General features: G+C 38.5%; 1 protein-coding gene across 3 annotated transcripts in view; it reads right to left on the bottom strand.

Moving 5' to 3' along the window:
- ATAD5 (ATPase family AAA domain containing 5) overlaps window positions 1-18,724 on the bottom strand; it is a 46,082-nt gene that overhangs the window by 13,275 nt on the left and 14,083 nt on the right. For all 3 annotated transcript variants that reach the window (XM_078437495.1, XM_078437496.1, XM_078437497.1), the window contains exons 7-14: window positions 11,684-11,868; window positions 9,579-9,736; window positions 8,344-8,503; window positions 7,551-7,880; window positions 5,903-5,999; window positions 4,442-4,521; window positions 4,119-4,261; window positions 3,871-4,021 (exon numbers count right to left, since the gene is read on the bottom strand). In XM_078437495.1, coding sequence (XP_078293621.1) covers window positions 3,871-4,021; window positions 4,119-4,261; window positions 4,442-4,521; window positions 5,903-5,999; window positions 7,551-7,880; window positions 8,344-8,503; window positions 9,579-9,736; window positions 11,684-11,868 — 1,304 coding nt within the window. The remainder of the gene's footprint in view (window positions 1-3,870; window positions 4,022-4,118; window positions 4,262-4,441; window positions 4,522-5,902; window positions 6,000-7,550; window positions 7,881-8,343; window positions 8,504-9,578; window positions 9,737-11,683; window positions 11,869-18,724) is intronic.

Below are 18,724 nucleotides of genomic sequence, written 5' to 3'. Positions count from 1 at the left end.
CTGAGCCACCAGGTGCCCTTATTTCTATAATCTTCTTAAAGGATCTTTCACCAAAACAATCAGCTCCATGGAGAAGTAGCTACCTTTTAGGTCTGGAACATCTTAACAAGCCAGAAAGCAAAAACAAATATCAGAGATTACCGGGGCTATGTGTAAAGGACACGAGCCAATTAAGTCAGGTTACTGCTAGTCAAAAAGCACAAAAAGAAAAAAGGGCTCTGCATTTGGCCAAGACATATACTGGAGTTACCAATCTATCTGAAATAACAGCAAAAAACTAAGCATAATATATGAAACAATGCTTTTTAAGACTTTGGAAATAATGCAAAAAAGGACAGTGATACCTAAAAGAAGAAACAAACAAGATGAACCCCAGGAATTGCCTGGTTCCTGCCTTGAGACAATGTATAGGCCACAGTGAAGAGGGGGAAGCCAGTCCAGAGGTTTCCTTGAGTTCAGGAGACTGAACAGGCCTCCAGGGAGGCCAAGGCTGATTGCAATCACAGGGCAGAATAGTGAAGAGCAGAGACCTCCACGGAGTGTTCCAGAAATCTGCAGAGCGTCTCCCTCAAGCCTTCAATGGAGTAGTGATCAGTGAAAGATTAGAAGAAATAATCTAAGGCTTACAAAGAGCTGGGAACAGTTCCTCTTCCCATTAGAGAGAACGGCAAACTTCAGAATTAATGGGGAAGTGGACAGAGTACTCAGAAGGATTTTACCTAAGCAATGGCAAAATTTGTCTTACACTAAATGCTGCTATGGTCTTGCTAATATAGCAGAAGACCCAAAATGATCAAACTGTTTCTAGGTGACTTAAATGTATTCCAGAACAAAATTCAAGAATAGTTATGGGAATGTAGAAATGTCCAATACCCAACAAGGGGCACCTGGACAAAGTGCACACAGTCTGACATCTGATCACAATTATCAGGCACCAAAAAGGCATGAAAATACAATCCATAATGAAAAAAAAATCAATTAACTGAACCCAACTCAGAAATGACACAGATGACAGAATTAATAGACAAGAACACTAATTAATAAACAAGAACACTATGACTAAAATAGTCATAACTGTGTTTCTTCTGTTCAAAAACTTACAGGAAAAATTGGGCATGGTAACACAGAAACTATAAAAAGGACCCAAGTCAAGCTTCTAGAAATGAAAACTACAATGTATGAAATAAAAAAATACATTGGATGGCACTGACAGTATACTAGATACTGCAGAAAATAAGATCTGTGAACTCGAATAGTTAGAAACTATCCAAGATGAAACATGCAGAGCAAAGGAAGACTGAAAACTTGCACATGCAATCATCAAGCTAGAAGACAACTCAAGGTGGTCTAATATATATATAATTAAAATTGTCAAAGGAGAGGAGAAGAGAAAAATTATTTGAAGAGATAACAAGTGCTGGAGAAGATGTGGAGAAAAGGGGAGCTTTGTGAGCTGTTGAGGGGAATGTAAACTGGTTCAACCACTATTGAAAACAACATGAAGTTTCTCCCCAAAACTAAAAACAGATCTGCTATAGTTGTGCTTCTGGGAAACAAAAATGGGATCTTGAAGAGATATACACACTCCCATGTTTACTGCAGCATGATTCACGACAGAATGTGCTATGGAAACAACCTAAGTACCCATGCATGAATGGAAAAAGATGTGGTATATATACACAATGGAATATTATTCAGCCGTTAAGAAAGAACATCCTGCCATTTATGACAGCATGCATGGACCTGGAGCACATTAGGCTAAGTGAGGTAAGTCAGACAGAGAAAAGCAAGCACTGTATGACATCACTTATATATGGAATCTAAAAAGTCAAACTCACAAAAACAGAGAGTAAAATGGTGGTTGCCAGGAGAAGGGGACCGGGGACAGGACAAATATTGTTTAAGGGTACAAACTTGCAATGAGTAAATAAATCCTAGAGATCTAATGCACAGTATGGTAAATACAGGCAACATTGTATTATAATCACCAAACTTCCTGAGACTATAACTTAATTATTCCAACCACTAAAAAGAAGTGATAATTATGTAACATGATAGAGATGCTAATTATCAATGCAATGGCAAGCATATTACAATATAGAAATGTATCAAATTAACACTTGTATGCCCTAAATTTATACAATGTTATATGTCAAACCTATTTTAATTAAGAGTAAAAAAGACACAATGCTTGGAATTTTCCAGATTTGATGAAAACTATAAACACATACATCCAAGAAGCTCAACAAACCCCAACCACATGAAACATGAAGAAAACTCCAGCAACCCACATCAAAATCACAGCTGTTTAAACTAGTGACAAAAAGAAAATTGTAATAGCCACAACGAATAATGAGCACAAAGGACTGAAACACATTAAATAGATACAAATCCATGAGTTCCTCATAATACTAAAAAAAAAAAAAAAAAAAAAAAGTAGACTACCCAAAAACTCATTGGATAACTTTAGAGATTACTAGGGCACCATTACTTTAAGAACTGATAAATGAAAGAAAAGAATGGGAGTGCCTGGGTGGCTCAGTCCATCAAGCGTCTGACTCTTGATTTTGGCTCAGAAGTCATGATCTCATGGTTGTGGGATTGAGCCCTACGTCAGGCTCTACGCTGAGCACAGAGACTGCTTGGGATTCTCTCTCTCTGCCCCTCTCCCCCACTCATGCTCTCTCTAAAAAAACAAACAAAATAAATTTTTAAAAAGGAAAGAATGAAACATTTCTCATGCCTTTCCTGTACAAATTGTATGTCAAAGTGTCCAAACAACTGATGAAGAGAAATTCTCCTTACAATTTCAACTAATAAATTCAGAAAGGCTCAGTGAATTACAAAATCACCCATTTTTTAACTCCTAATGAAACAGTCTACTAGATAAAGATCATTCATGGCTACATAAAAGAGTGACGGGGAACTTTATAATGGATGGATCAGCCTGAAAACAACTGAACTCACTGAGCCATGTGAATATCACAAAAGTTATCTTCGGCTTTGATGCCATAGGAAGCACACAGCCCCGCCTATGCATGTATGGTAGCCCTGAAACAGAACCTTAATCTAATCAATATCACAGATCTAACTGCCAGTTTACAAGAAATATAGGGAAGAGGAATATGTTAACTGATGCCATGAACATACAATCAGCAAAATCCAAAATGTGAGAGATTTTATGAAAAATGACCCACGTTCTTCAACAAATAAATGATATGAAAAGGATGAGGGAATTATTAGGGAGACTGGAAGATATTTAAAAGACATCAGTCAAATGTAAGATGTAAACCTTGTTTGAATCCAAATTTGCAGGAACCATTTGAAACAACAGAACACCAAAATAAGAGTATGTATTAGATCAAATTAAGATATATAGCTAATTTCATTAGGTCTAATAATGATTACTGTGGTTATGCTTTTTATTTTATTTTACGTTTATTTATTTTGAGAGAGGGAGCTAGCACGTGTGTGAGTGGAGGAGGGTCAGGGAATCTCATGCAGGATCCGCACTGTCAATGCAGAACCCAATGTGGGCCTCGAGTCCACAAACTGTGTGAGACCATGACCTGAGCTGAAATCCAGAGTGAGACGCTTAACAGACTGAGCCACCCAGACACCCCTGGTTATGCTTTTTAAAGGCCCTTATCAATTAGAGATACCTACTGAAGTACATACAAATAAAATTATATGATGGTCTTGAGGTTTATTTTAAAACCATCCAGGAAAACATAAAAAAGGTGCACGCACGTGTGTGTATAGGAAAAGGTTAAAAAACAAAAGGCAAAAAAAAAAAATGCTGATTAAAATTCTTTTTGTAGATTTCACTTTCTCTCAAAGGTTATGACCTAAGCAAAATAATTTACTTACTTGGTGACTTGCCTAGGTTGTAACTATTAAAAAAACAAGGTTTCTGAGAGTTTACACCTTGCTTGTCCACTTGATGGGACTGGGTAGCTTCCTTCAGTTGAGACAGAATTTGTCTACCACTGCGCTGAGAAGAGGCATTGACTTCAAATATCTGAAAGAATACATGAAAGCAAGGCAGAATGGTCGGTCTTCCTTTAATTCGAGTGCAACAGTTACATTAACATCCTCCTGGCGTAGCTGTTACTAACCTTAAATCCAAGCTCCTGAGCACACGCATACACCGCGGCAGTCTTCCCCACTCCTGTCGGCCCTGTTATCAGAACAGTATTACAAAGGCGATTCTCTTCTTCATCATCTGAACTGCCTTTAAAATCAATGCTATCCAACAGATCTGAAAAATTATTCAAATGCAAATTATCATTTGATAATTGCTCAGGCAGCAATAGATGCTAGACACTTATTTACAAAAACTAGGAAATCAAATATAAAATACAATTAAGAAATTTCATACACATTTAGAGCCAATCTAACTAAACACGTTCAGTGAAATGGAGAAAATGCCTCAAGATACCTTCCTGTTTCTCATCTTTTTTTCCCTTCAAATTCTGTCTTTCTTCCAATTCGGCTCGTCTCTTCCAGTCTTTCAACCAACTGCCATAAGAAAATATGTGTTAATTAACTAATTCACAGAATATCTCTTTGAATCAACGAAATAGTAAAATATTTTTACATGGGCACAAATATTTCTAAAGGAAGTAATTTTTTACCAAAATATACAACACTGTATGTATAAGGATATCCACTGCAACCTTGTTCAGATTAGGTTCCAAAGGGAAAAACATAAAAGTACTTCAGTAGGAGAAAAGAGACACTACAGTACCCTCACCTATGAAACCAGTACAGAACAACTATAAAGAGTTCAGGTAGACTGTGTGATGATATGAAACATGTCTAATACACAGTGCTAAGTATAAGCAGAAAGATTAAGTTCTAGTTTAGAGCTAGACTGCTCAAGTTTGAGTTCCAGCCCCACTACTTTCAAGCTGGGTGACCCTGGACAAATAATTCAACCTCTGTAGGTCCATTCCTTATCTATAAGATGAGGACAGCAGTATTTACTCTCATAGTATAGTTGTAAGGCTTACAGGGGCTAAGAACATTGCAAGCACTTAGAACAGTACTAAGCTCAAAGTGTTAACTATTATTATAGGCCCCTATTTCTTATATGAAATCCTTTGGACCAGGTGAGTTTTAGAATTCAAAATTTTTTAGATACTAGAAAAGTAATTTGGTACATATACCACACATAACACAATACCCCTCTGGGGTCTCTGGTATTACAAAATAATCACTTAATGTTTTTATTTTAAAAAAAGATATGAGGGGCGCCTGGGTGGCTCAGTCAGTTAAGCATCTGACTTCAGCTCGGATCGTGATCTTGTGGTTTGTGAGTTCAAGCCCCGCATAGGGCTCTGTACTGACAGCTTGGGCCTGGAATCTGCTTCAGATTCTGTGTCTCCCTCTCTCTCTGCCCCTTCCCTGTTTGCGCTGTGTGTCTCTCTCTCTCAAAGAACAAATAAACGTTAAAAAAAATTTTTAAAAAGGTATGAACTCCTACCAAGTGGGATCCATAAAAACCGTAAGTCAGTAACTTTTAATTTTCAGAACTTTTTTGGATGTGGGAATTGTGGACAAAGGACTATGGACCTGAATTAGTAGTAATATGACCCTATTTGTTAGGAAGAAAGGAGCTAACATACGCATAAATTTTTTTCTGGAAGATTCTACAAGAAACCTTTAATAGTTGTTACCTCTAGAGAGTAGAAATAGAAAAGAAGGATATTTACTTTTCATGTTTTTCTTAATTTTCTTTTTTACAAAGATTTTATCATACAAGTAATACTTTATGATTTCTATATTTTAGTATAAATAAAACAAATAGTAAAACTAGATTCAAACAAACTAAACAAACTAGATTCAAAACAAACTAAATGTAAAACTATTTCTCAATTCTTTTACATGTTTTACCAACCTATGTAATTTTTTTATAGCTAGCTCATTGCCTATGAGCTCACTGGAGTTCTGGGGTTGATACTTTTCTGTCCATAGCATGTCTTCAGTTCCAGAATCTAAAGCAAAACATATACATTGAAGCATTGTTCCTTAACATAAGCATATATTTTTACACATTTACATTATTGTTTCATGTAAACAATGAATATTTGTACAGTATTTATATTTACAAAATGTCAAAAGGGCAATTTCAAAACTTAACATTACACTTAAAATTCTTCATATCTTCATATCAATTCTTCCCCCTTAAAAACTAACCACCATAGGGGCACCTGGGTGGCTCAGTTGGTAAGTGTCTGACTTCAGCTCAGATCATGACCTCACAGCTCATGAGTTCGAGCCCCACGTCAGGCTCTGTGCTGACAGCTCAGAGCCTGGAGCCTGCTTCGGATTCTATGTGTGTCTCTCTCTGCCCCTCCCCTGCTTGTGCTCTGCCTCTCTCTGTCTCAAAAATAAATAAACACTAAAAAAATAATTAGCAAAACAAAAAACAAAAAACCCCAAAAAACTAACTGCCATAAAGTCTCATGGAAGTAAAGTTTAAAAGTTAGTACTAAATTAGGGGTGCCTCACTGGCTCAGTCAGCAGAGCATGTGACTCGATCTCAGGGTTGTAAGCTCAAGTCCCATGTTGGGGGTAGAGATTACTTACAAAAAATTATGAAAAAATAGAAGTACATGCTTAAAATTTAAGTAATCACTAAAAAAACATGATATATGAAAAGGAATTTATTATTTCTTAGGAAATAATCTAAAGAATAAAGGCAGCGTAATTTTTGTGAAGCATCCTTTGATCCCTGAAAAGAAACATTAAAATATCCTACAAAGTCAACCTAGGTAAATGGAGATGTGCCACACTCCCATTTGAGAAGACTGAATGTGGTAAACATGCCGATTCACTCCAAATTAATCTATACACTAATGCAAAATCAAACCCCAGTGGGATTTGTGGAGTAAGAGAATCTACAGTTTATTCAGCAGAGTAGACACATGAACAGAATTTTATTTTTAAATTTTTTTTAATGTTTATTTTTGGAGAGAGAAAGAGCAAGAGCAGGAGAGGGGCAGAGAGAGAGAGAGATGGAGACACAGAATCTGAAGCAGGCTCCAGGCTCCAAGCTATCAGCACAGAGCCCGACGTGGGGCTCAAACCCACGAACTGCAAGATCATGACCTGGGCCGAAGTCGGATGATCACCCAGCTGAGCCACCCAGGTACCCCGATACATGAATAGTTTTTAAAAAAATGATAGAGGAGACTTTCTATACAAATATTAAAACATCCATTCAGCCACATAAATGGACGAATTAATCAATTCAATAGAATATTTTTGAAAAAGCTAAAGAACCCAAATGGGAGTAAGTCAGAGACATGTTAAAGAGATATAATCCCAGGTTGTTTAAAAAGCACACAGAAAAATCAAAGACCAAACACCTATCTGTTAAATGTGGTTTTCTGTAAGACTGTGATTATAATTAGTAAGGCTTCCACTTCTTGTTTTATAAACATATATTGTTTGAATGTTGCAAAGAACATATATTAAAGAGAAAATGAACAAGAAGAAAAAACAAAAAAGTTCTAGGCCCAGAGGAAGAAGATCTAATTTACCAGGAACAGGAGATCTTTCTGATGTAGGCTCTTTGCCATCATCTATTATCAGAACATCAGAATCTTCAACTGCTTCTGTTTCTATTTTACATGTTGTACTCGAAGCAGTTTGTTTCTTCCTGGATGTTTTAGAAAGAAGGCCTTTACAAGAGTCTGGCTTTATCCCAGTGGAGTTGTTTCTTTTGTCAAGTTCTTCTGGTTTCCCATTTATCTTTTTTGGACTTTGTGAATACTCGTTTGGCTTCTTTCTTTTTGACTTCTGAATTTCCGTTTCCACTCGTTTCCTTTTGGTTTCTTTTTGATTCACATCAGGTTTGAGTTGTGGACTTTCTATTTCAGAAGTTAGAGAAATGCATGCGCTTACTAATTAACAAAAAACAAATTTTAATATCCAAAATCTTAATATCACTTCAAAATATCCAACAATCTTATTACTACAAAATGAAGAGGCAAGAATCAAATGTGGGCCACTGAAAGCAAGCAGGATATTGTGTTATTCAGATTGCCTTTTGTACAAGTTATATAAAGGCAAGTCAGTTCAAATGATCTCACTTAAGGCTTTCCTTAAATGAACTATTAATATTTTAACAAAATTAAAGCTGTCTTTGAGTTTGTACCTGTGGAGAACGGCAGGGGCCAACATTGCATTGAACAAGATGCTTTAATACACTTGAACAATTTTCCCTGCCAACCATAAGCAATATCCTCTCAGTGGACTTCCAAGAGTCAAAGACCAAGTCTTAGTGTTTTCAAAAACAAAATGTTAATGTAAATGATAACAGTTATCACTAACCTTGTTTACGATGACACTCAGAAAGTACCTGGTGCTCACTTCGTTTTTTAAGAAGCAAAGAAAAATATTTCCTCAAAGAAAATTCGGGATTTGACCACCTAATTTCCTCCAGCAAAACATTTCTTACTTCTTCAGTCAAATCTTTCCTTCTCTCCACAAACTGCAATAAAGAAAAAAAAGCTCAATAATGGACCCACATTGTCTGTTTTTTTTAAAGACGTTTCGATTTTTTTTTAAGTAATCTCTACACCCGTGGGATCATCATCGTGGGACTTGAACTCATAACCCTGAGAGCAAGAGTCGCCTGCTTCACTGAGCCAGTCAGGTGCCCCCCACATTGTCTATTAATATTAGTCACCAACCATTTTCTGTCGATAACTAGTCAATATTAATGTAGGATTAGCTTCAGTGACTAAATAAAACCTTAACAGCAAAGCTGCATTTGCATAGATTTTTAGGGACTTAATTCATATTTTTCTTGTTCCCTCTTTCAACTAATTGTTCTTTACACATTAGATTAGAATGCTGATTTACACAATATCTAAATGTGCTATATAATCTAATATTCTTTTGAAACTGGTTACCCTTAATTCCTTTTTTTTTATAGAATTTTTTTAATGTTTATTCATTTAAAAAAAATTCTTTTAACGTTTATTTATTTTTGAGACAGAGAGAGACAGAGCATGAACGGGGGAGGGTCAGAGAGAGGGAGACACAGAATCTGAAACAGGCACCAGGCTCTGAGCTGTCAGCATGTGGGGCTCGAACTCATGGACCGCGAAATCATGACCTGAGCCGAAGTTGGCCGCTTAACCGACTGAGCCACCCAGGCGCCCCATGATGTTTATTCATTTTTGAGAGAGAGAGAGAGAGAGAGAGAGAGAGAGGCAGAGAGAGACAGAGACACAGAATCCAAAGCAGGCTCCAGGCTCTGAGCCGTTAGCACAGAGCCTGACGTGTGGCTCGAACTCACAGACCACAAGATCATTACCTGAGCCAAGGTCCGACACTCAACCAACTGAGCCACCCAGGTGCCCTGGCTACCATTAATTCTTAAAATGTTTCTAAAGCTCCAGGAATATTTAAAAGAGATGTCTACCTCATTTGGGATTTATTCTTTAAAACTGGACTCCAGGGAAAAAAGAACTTTAGGCCACAGTAGCAGGTATCTGTTTGCTTTCCCTCTGAAGATATGAAGGAAACACCATACAATAGCCGGGATCTCTGGTACTTACCACAACAGCAGAATTAGTACTTTTAGAATTTGAATTCAATGTTGAAAATTCACCAAGAGCAAGAACACATCTTGAGAGATCTATTACTCTAGTATCCAGTTCTTTAAGTTTGGTTAAGAGAGGGCAAGTGGGTGGTTTCAAATGCCACAAATGGCATCCTAAAGCAAAACAGAAAACAAAGGTCTTAATTATCTTCATTCATTACATCGAATGCCAAATACGCAAACGTGAAAAGACCTGACAGCTACATAGTTAACACAAAAATACCAAAACTCAAAAAACCAAACTCCTCTCCTCCAACAAATACAATTAATAAAAATATTGAGTCTTCCTTCCCAATTGTTTAAAATAACCAAGTGATAGCAAACTTCGTTTCTTTTGAAATCAACCCTTGCTACTAGGGGTAAGAATTTCAGGGGCAGTTTGCATCCTGGTTTAAGGTTTGAACTCTGAGGGCAGACCTGGCATACCAGTAAATAAATGTGTGATTAACTCCTCCGGTTCTATTTTTTTTAAGTTTATTTTTATTTATTTTGAGAGCGAGAAAGAGAGAGTAAGCATGGGAGGGGCAAAGAGAGAGGGAGACAGAATCCCAAGCAGGCTCTTCACGGTCAGCGCAGAGCCCGATGCGAGGCTCAAACTCACGAGATGTGAGATCATGACCTGGGCCAAAGTCAAGAGCCGGGCGGTCAACTGACTTAGCCACCCAGGTGCCCCAACTCTTCAGGCTCTAAAAGAGAGAGGTTGTCTCTGTGCTTGCTTCATCTCCTGATGCACAAACACATATGATAAGTTTTACAGTAGCACTCTGGTGAAAATGTTGATCAAAATCAGGGAAGAAACGTATAACTAACTTCTACAGTTGAATATACTATTGGAATATGCCGTATAAAACTGAACTGGTGAAAATAACAAGAAGGGCTTCGTCCATCGAATGGCCAATGGCAGAGCTGAGGAAGAAAGAGAAAGAAGAATATCACCAGAAGGGCTGGCTGGGAAGTTCCCTGTACAAATGGGAGGCTGAACAAAACCGAAAAGCTATCAAGGTCAGAAACACAAAAGGAAAAAAGAAAGAAGAGAACATAGAGCATATTTTAGGAGTAGAAGGAGTGCATTAAACCAAACCACAAAGCCAGCTGAGAAGAATACAAATGCTTTTGTGCACGCACGCGAGTGTGCACACTCACAGACACAAAACGCTCTAGGTAGGAGCAACGACAAGGAAAAGAAATAAAGCTCTGTACACTTTTGGTAATTAAAAACTATGTAAGTCAAGTAAGATTGTGGTTGCGGTAGCATTTGAATCCAACCAGAAACAGGTTCTGATCAAGCTAAGACCACCGTGCAGAAGGCTTGTGCAAACAGCTCACCCTTGTGCACGGTGTATATGAGGAAAGGGTGAACTGGAGTGTGGAGCTACTTGCTACCTGCTCCAGGAGGGATTTAGATGCAACGAGAGAGGAAAAGCTGTTCTGGAAAGGAGGCAAACAACTCCCTTGCACATTCAACAGCCCATCGGACGAGGACAGGGCTGGAGCTCCTCTGAGAAAGTCTTACAGGTGATCTGTTCACACACAGGCTGCATGCGTGAAGACCACTGCCTTCCTTTGGGAATACAGTGCCTCCCTGGAGAACAACATCCACCTGAGGTCCCGCCCGCACGCCTGCTCTTCGCTGCATAAGGTGGTGAGGGCTGAGGATGCCTCTGGCTCTCTTGCCCTGACACCCCATATGCAGAACAGGGAGTCCAGGACTGAGGAATAGACAATGAAACACATACTGCAAATTCTCACTAAAATCTCCTTAAGAATTATCTTTAAACTTTAGCCTCATTTCAAGTCAACTTACACTCTCATATTACTTCTAACATTTAAAAATACTTTCTTTAATACTTATTTATTTGGGGGACAGCGCAAGCAGGGGATGGGCAGAGGGGGACAGAGGATCCGAAGTGGGCTCTGTGCTGACGGGCTGACAGCAGAGAGCCCAAGAAGGGCTCAAACTCACGAACTGCGAGATCGTGACCTGAACCGAAGTCGGACGCTGAACTGACTGAGCCACCCAGGCGCCTTGCATTTAAAAATATTTAATTATAATAAACTCACCATCATCTCTTTGTTGTACGTGGACAACTCTCTGGAAACTAGTACTCGCTGCAAGGTACACATCTAATACAGCAGCTTTCTTTGCAATCTGTCGTTTCAGCAAATCCGGCAAACCGCTCATTAGGAAGTCGCGCTTGGCTTGAAACTGCATATCACAATCCTGAGACTTTTCAGATGTATCTTGGCTTTTAAGAAAATGATGTGACAAAGGAAAGCTAAGGTTATAAACACTTAAAAAAATACACAATACTTTTTAATTTCAAAAAATGAATCCGCTATCTGAGATGTTAGCTGGGCACATTCACTTTTGCTTATCATAAAAATGAAAACTATCAGTATTAAGAAATTAAATAAAAGTAAATATATAGAGGGAAAAAAAATGACTTGAAGAACATCCAGCAAAATGTTAACAGAGTCTATCTATGAGTGGTAGGTGAGTTTTTTCCCTTGTGTATTTTGTCTTCTTTTTAAAAGAACATGCATTTGTATCATAATCAGAAAACAAAGTAAGTGCTATATTTCAAAAAGTTAATATAAGAATTTCTAATGTGATGTTTCCAATATAGTAGCAAGACCATTAGGGCCTTTCTTACTGATGCCTCAGTTTTACCTGGCTTATCTTCATATTGCTAATCCTAAGAGTCCCGACTTCGGTGGGAGGGAGGCAAGGAGGATCAGATATGGGAGCAGCGGAAGGGGGAGAGGGTGATACAATAGCTAATCTGCCCTTCCTAACCCGCCATATATGGAGAATTGTAATATTCTCTACAAACAGAAGTTTGAGTTGGTAAGTAAAAAGAGGATGCAAAGACTTCCATTTCTCTTTTCCTTTCCTTTTTGAGAGAAATGAGGGAAAGAAGAGATTTAAAGCCAGTGTGGAGGCATTTATCTCAGAAAAGAGGAGGTGTAGCTTTTTTTACTGTTAGTTGGAGGGAAGGAGGAAGAGATTCGTGAAGTTGTAGCTAAGTAGGTATGAGATTGGCGTACCTGGCTGGCTTGGTAGGTAGAGCATACAACTTTTTTCTTTTTTTAATGTTTATTTATTTATTTTGAGAGAGAGAGAGAGAACGCACACATGAGCAGGGGAGGGCCAGAGAGGGAAGGAGAGACAGAATCCCAAGAAGGCTCCACATTGTCAGCACAGGGCCCGATGTGGGGCTCAATCTCATGAACCTGTGAATTCATGACCTGAGCCGAAATCAAGAGTTGGGCTGAGCCACCCAGGTGTCCCTAGCATGTGACTCGATCTTGGGGTTGTAAGTTCGAGCCCCATGTTGGGTGTAGAGATTACTTAAAAATAAAACCTTAAAAAAAAAAAAAAAAAAAGAGTATATGCCAATAGCAGAAGGTAGACTTTAAGGAGAAGTGTACAAAGTGCTAATACAAAATATACACATATTATATATATGTGATAAACTGCGTAATATATACAATTATAAATAGCTTTCAGTATACGCGTATATATAAAAAATATATACATACTTATATATGTATCCTAGCTTTATCTGCTTTATCAGACAGACCCAGGTTGAGAGTCTCCACACTTCAATAAACACAGTCAAGGACATGGGAAATCTTGGTGAAGGGGATAGGAGTTCTTTGTAGTAGTCTGGCAACTTTTCTTAAAGTTATTTCAACATAAATTATTTTTTAAATTGTTTCATAGTATACCAATTTAGGAACATAAGAATAATTCTAAGAAACTTCTAAGAAATTTAAGTTAAGTAGTCCAAAACCAGCAAATTTCTTCCTTCAAACAATTCTACTGGGTAAAGCAAAAGCATATAAGATAATAGCATTAGGTGAAATGGTGGACTGTGGTATAGGTTAAAAAAAAAAAAAAGAATCAATTGTATTTCCACATACCAGAAACCAACAATTGGAAAATAATGCCGTTTATAATTATATTAAATACATGAAATACTTAGAGATGAATTTAACACATGTATAAAACCTCTACACTGAGAACCACCAAACACTGATGAAAGATATTAAAAATAGAAACATAATGTTCTTGGATCAGAAAACTTAATATTGTTAAGATATCAATTCTCTCACTATTTAACAGAACCATCAGCAAAATTGTAGGAGACTTCTGCATGAATGTTGCTGGCATCTTTATTCTTAAGACTGGAAACAACCCAAATGTCCATCAACAGGTAACCAGGTAGACAAAAAGTGGTTTATCCATATAATACTATTCAGCAAAAATAATGAACTACTGATATATGGTTGACCTTGTACAACATAGAGGTTAGGGTTGCTGACCCTCTGCACAGTCGAAAGTACATGCATAATTTTTGACTCCCCAAAAATGTACCCACTAATAGCCTACTACTGACTGGAAGCCTAAAGGATTAACATTAACTGTCGATTAACACATAGTTCGTTATGTTGTGTATACAGTATATATATTATATACTATATTCTTAAAGTAAGCTAGAGGCAAAAATATTAGAAAATCATATGGAAGAGAAAATACATTTTTACAGTATCGTAATGTAAAAACCCACGTAAGTGGACTTGGGCAATTCAAAGAGTCAACGGTATTTGATAACATGAACAAATCTCAAAATCATCAAGCTGACTGAAAGAGGCCAGATGAAAGAGTGTATTATCATACGATTTCATTAATACAGAATTCTAGAAAATGCAAATTAACATACAGAAAAGAGACAGGTGCTTGCCTGAGCTGGGACTAGGAGGAGGACTGCAGAAGGGCATGAGGACGCTTGTGGAGGAAAAGACTTTCTGGATAGTAGAAATAAAGCATTATCTTTACTGTGGTGGTGCTTTCACTACATATACAACTGGCAAAGCTCACCAAGTTACACACTTTAAATACGGGTGACTATGTAATTTATACTTCAATAAGGTTCAAATTTTTCATTGATTAAAAATAATAAAAAAATAAATAATAAAAAATAATACTATACCACTAGAAACCCACTAGAAAGTCTGGGGGCACCTGGTGGCTCAGCTGGTTAAGCGTCTCTTTCGTTGTTGTTGTTGTTTTTGATGTTTATTCATTTTTGAGAGAGACACAAAGCGCAAGCAGGAAGAGGGGCAGAGAGAGAGGGAATCCGAAGCAGGCTCCAGGCTCTAAGCTGTCAACACAGATCCCGTTGTGGAGCTCAAACTCACGAACCGTGAGATTATGACCTGAGCCAAAGTCGGACACCTAACCAACTGAGCCACCCAGGCGCCCCTAAGCATCTAACTCTTGATTTCAGCTCAGTTCATGATCTCACAGTTCATGAGATCGAGCCCTGCATTGGGCTCTGCACTGACAGCGCAGAGCTTGCTTGGGAGAGCTTACTTTAAGAATATAGTATATAACATATACTCCCTGCTTGTATGTGCATACTCTCTCTCAAAATAAATACCCGTTAAAAGAAAAGTCTGATAATGCCAAGCGTTAGCAACTGGAGCTCTCATACACTGCTGGTGGGAGTATAAATGGAACAACCACTTGGGAAAGTTCGGCAGATTCTTACAATGTTAAACATACACCTACCCAATGACAGAGCAATTCCACTTCTAGGTATTTACTCAAGAAAAATGAGAACACTGTCTACACATGGAATGGAATGGAATGGAATGTTCACAGCAGCCTTATTAATAATAGCCAAATACTGGAAACAACCCAATTGGCCATCAATAAAAGAATGGATACACAAACTGTGGTATATTCATATAAGGAATACTACTCAGTAATAAAAAAGAAAATACTGATATATTACCTTGGCTAAGAGAAGACAGAGACAAAAGTGAGTGTCCTGTATGATTTCATTTCTACGAAATTCTAGAAAAGGCAAACCAATCTATGTCAACAGAAAACAGATCAGAAATTGTGTGGGACTGAGTTGGGGACATGGATTAATTGCAAAGAGGCAAAAGGGAACTTTCTGGAATGTGGTGAAAATGTTCTCTATTGTGATGATTACACAGATGTGTACGTTTGTTAAACCTCAAACTGTTTACTTCAATTGTATGCATATGATTGTGAGTACATTATACCTGAATAAAGTTGATTTAAAAAAAAATTTTTTTTTACAATTATTTCTTTTTGAAAAGCAGAGAAAAGCAGAGAGTGTGAGCGGGGGAGGGGCAGAGAGAGGGAGACACAGAATCCGAAGCAGGCTCCAGGCTCTGAGCTGTCATCACAGAGCCCAACGCGGAGCTCGAACCCACGAACCACGAGATCATGACCTGGGCCAAAGTCAGATGCTCAACCAACTGAGCCACCCAGACCCCCCTGAATAAAGTTGATTTAAAAAACGATAGTGTGTGTATGTGTACTGACCAAAAGCAATTAGATACAAAAGAATACACACATATATATACATTTACATGAAGTTCTGAAGTTTACGTAAAGTTTTAAAACTAACAAAACTAATCCATGGCAATAGAAATCAAACTAATCAATGGTTAAGAATCAGTATAGCGGTAACCTTTTGTTATGGTGGTGGTAGGAATAACAGAAAAAGAGTAACCTTTCAGAGTAAAAGAAAGATGTTAAATCTTGATATAATGTACTTATGAAAACTGTATGCTTAAGAATGGTGCAGTTAGGGGGCGCCTGGGTAGCTCAGTTGGTTAAGCATCCAACTCTTGATTTTGGCTCATATCATGATCTCATGGTTTGGGAGTTCAAACCCCACACTGGGCTCTGCATTGACAGCCTGGAGCCTGCTTGGGATTCTCTGTCTCCCCCTTCCTCTCTAAAAAATAAACATTAAAAAAAAATAAGAAGGGCACCTGAGTGGCTCAGTCGGGTGAGTGTCTGACTTCAGCTCAGATCACGATCTCATGGTTCGTGAGTTCGAGCCCTGCGTCAGGCTCTGGGCTGACAGCTCAGAGCCTGGAGCCCGCTTCAGGTTCTGTGTCTCCCTCTGTCTGCCCCTCTGCTGCTTGCACTCTCTTGCATTGTCTCAGGGATGAATAAACATTAAAAAAGAAAAAAATAATAAGAATGATGCATTTTTAGGGGCACCTGGGTGGCTCAGTTGGTTGAGTGTCCGACTCTTGATTTAGGCTCAGGCCATGATCTCACAGTGAAACTGAGAACACCACTCCTTACTGAGCATGGAGCCTGCTTGGGATTCTCTCTCTCCTTCTCTCTCTTCCCTTTCTCCACTCCCTCTCTCTCTCTCTCACAATAAATAAATAAACATTAAAAAAAGAGAAGGGTGCATTTTACAAATAAACAAAACAGAAACAGACTCATGGACACAGGAAACAAATTGTTGGCTACCAGAGTGGGGAGGGGGAGAGGGTGGAGGCAGGAGAAATAGGGGAAGGGGATTAACAGGTACAAACTTCTAGTCACAAAATAATTAAGTCACAGGAATGAAATCTACAGCATAGGGAGTATAGTCAATCAACTGTAGTAACTTTCTGTATAGTGACAAATGGTAACGAGACTTATCATGGGAATCTTTTTGTAATTTATAAAAATATCAAATCACTACCATGTATATCTGAAACAGGATACTGTATGTCAATTATACTTCAATCAAAAAAAGATTAATGGGTGCCTGAGTGGCTCAGTCGGTTGAGAGTCTGATTCCTGACTTTGGCTCAGGTCATGATACCAGGGTCATGGGATTGAGCCCTGCATCTGGCTCTGCACTGAGCATGGAGCCTGCTTGGGAGTCTCTTTCTCTCTCTCTCTCTATCCCTCTGCCCCTCCATCCCTCGGAAAAAAAAAAAAAAAAAAAGATTTGTGCATCTTAACAATATGTAATTATACCTCAGTAAGAGTGAAACAGGAAAAAAATAACCTGAACCCATGATGTCCCTAAACCTGGTCTTCCACCATGCCATCCACTTGCACAGGGATACCAGAACTTGAGTGTCACCTTCACTTTCATCTCTCCTACCCCTACCCCCCAGATCTAATTAATCATTATGGATTTTGATCTAGCAAACCAATCCAGCAGTCAGAAAAGACCTTCCCGAAATCCAAACATTTATGTGCATATTTTGTGTTTAAAACCCTCTGTTTCTTATTGCCCTTGGCAAAATGACAAATTCTCTCACACGGCCTAAAGGTGCTACGTGGGCTGGCATCCACCTCTCCAGCTTAGGCCCACATTCCTCTCACCCAAGCTCTCTGCTCAAGTCACACGAGCATTCTTTCAACCTCTCTCTTCACCATGCTCCTTCGAGCTATAGGGACTCTGCAGATTGCTCCCTCTGGCCAGAACACTGTTCCTTCCCTGGTGAACTCCTGCTCATCCTTCAGTTCAGATGTCATTTCCTCAGCAAAGCCTTTTTTGACCAGACCAAATCCACTTAATATAAACTTAATAAAACTCTGTACCTCTCCTTCTTAGCACAACTGCAATTTTTCACTTGATGGCCCAATTAATGTTTTATCACAGATTGTCTTCCCTCTAGAGTGTAAGCCTCATGAGGACAGGGAAGGTGTCTTGTTTTGTTCCCCCAAATATTCCTAGTATGAAAAACAGTGCCTGGTACATAGCAGGTATTTAAAGATTTCATTTTATTTACTTTTTTTGTTTTAAAGTAATCTCTACCCCCAATGTGGGGCTCAAATTCATGACCTTGAGATCAAGAGTCACGTGCTCTACCGACGAAGCCAGCCCAGCACCCTCATAGCAGGTATTTAAATATATACGGAATAAGTTCATAATCAGCTCTTTGGTGCTTTTGGTTTATTTTTCCACTATTCTATCTAGAGATGGCCACAAAATGTCTGATCTTCAAATTGTGACTGTAGCACTGTCAATATTGTCATCTTTAGAAATGAACTTATTGGGATGCTTGTGTGGCTCAGTTGGTTAAGCATCCAACTCTTGGTTTCAGCTCAGGTCATGATCCCAGGGTCACGAGATCAAGCCCCGCATCCGGCTCTGCACCAAGCATGGAACCTGCTTAAGATTCTCTCTCTCTCTCCCCCTCTGCCCCTCTCCCCAACTCGTGCTCCCTCTCTCTAAAAATAAATAAATAAACTTATTAAAGGTTCAAATGATAATGTACATGCTTTCTCATCAAAGTCAAGGAAAAAATACA

Source organism: Panthera onca, chromosome E1 (genome assembly GCF_046562875.1).
Source record: "Panthera onca isolate mPanOnc1 chromosome E1, mPanOnc1 haplotype 2, whole genome shotgun sequence".
NCBI lineage: Eukaryota > Metazoa > Chordata > Mammalia > Carnivora > Felidae > Panthera > Panthera onca.
The sequence above is the reverse complement of the archived record's forward strand: the minus strand, read 5'-3'. Positions and strand labels throughout refer to the sequence as shown.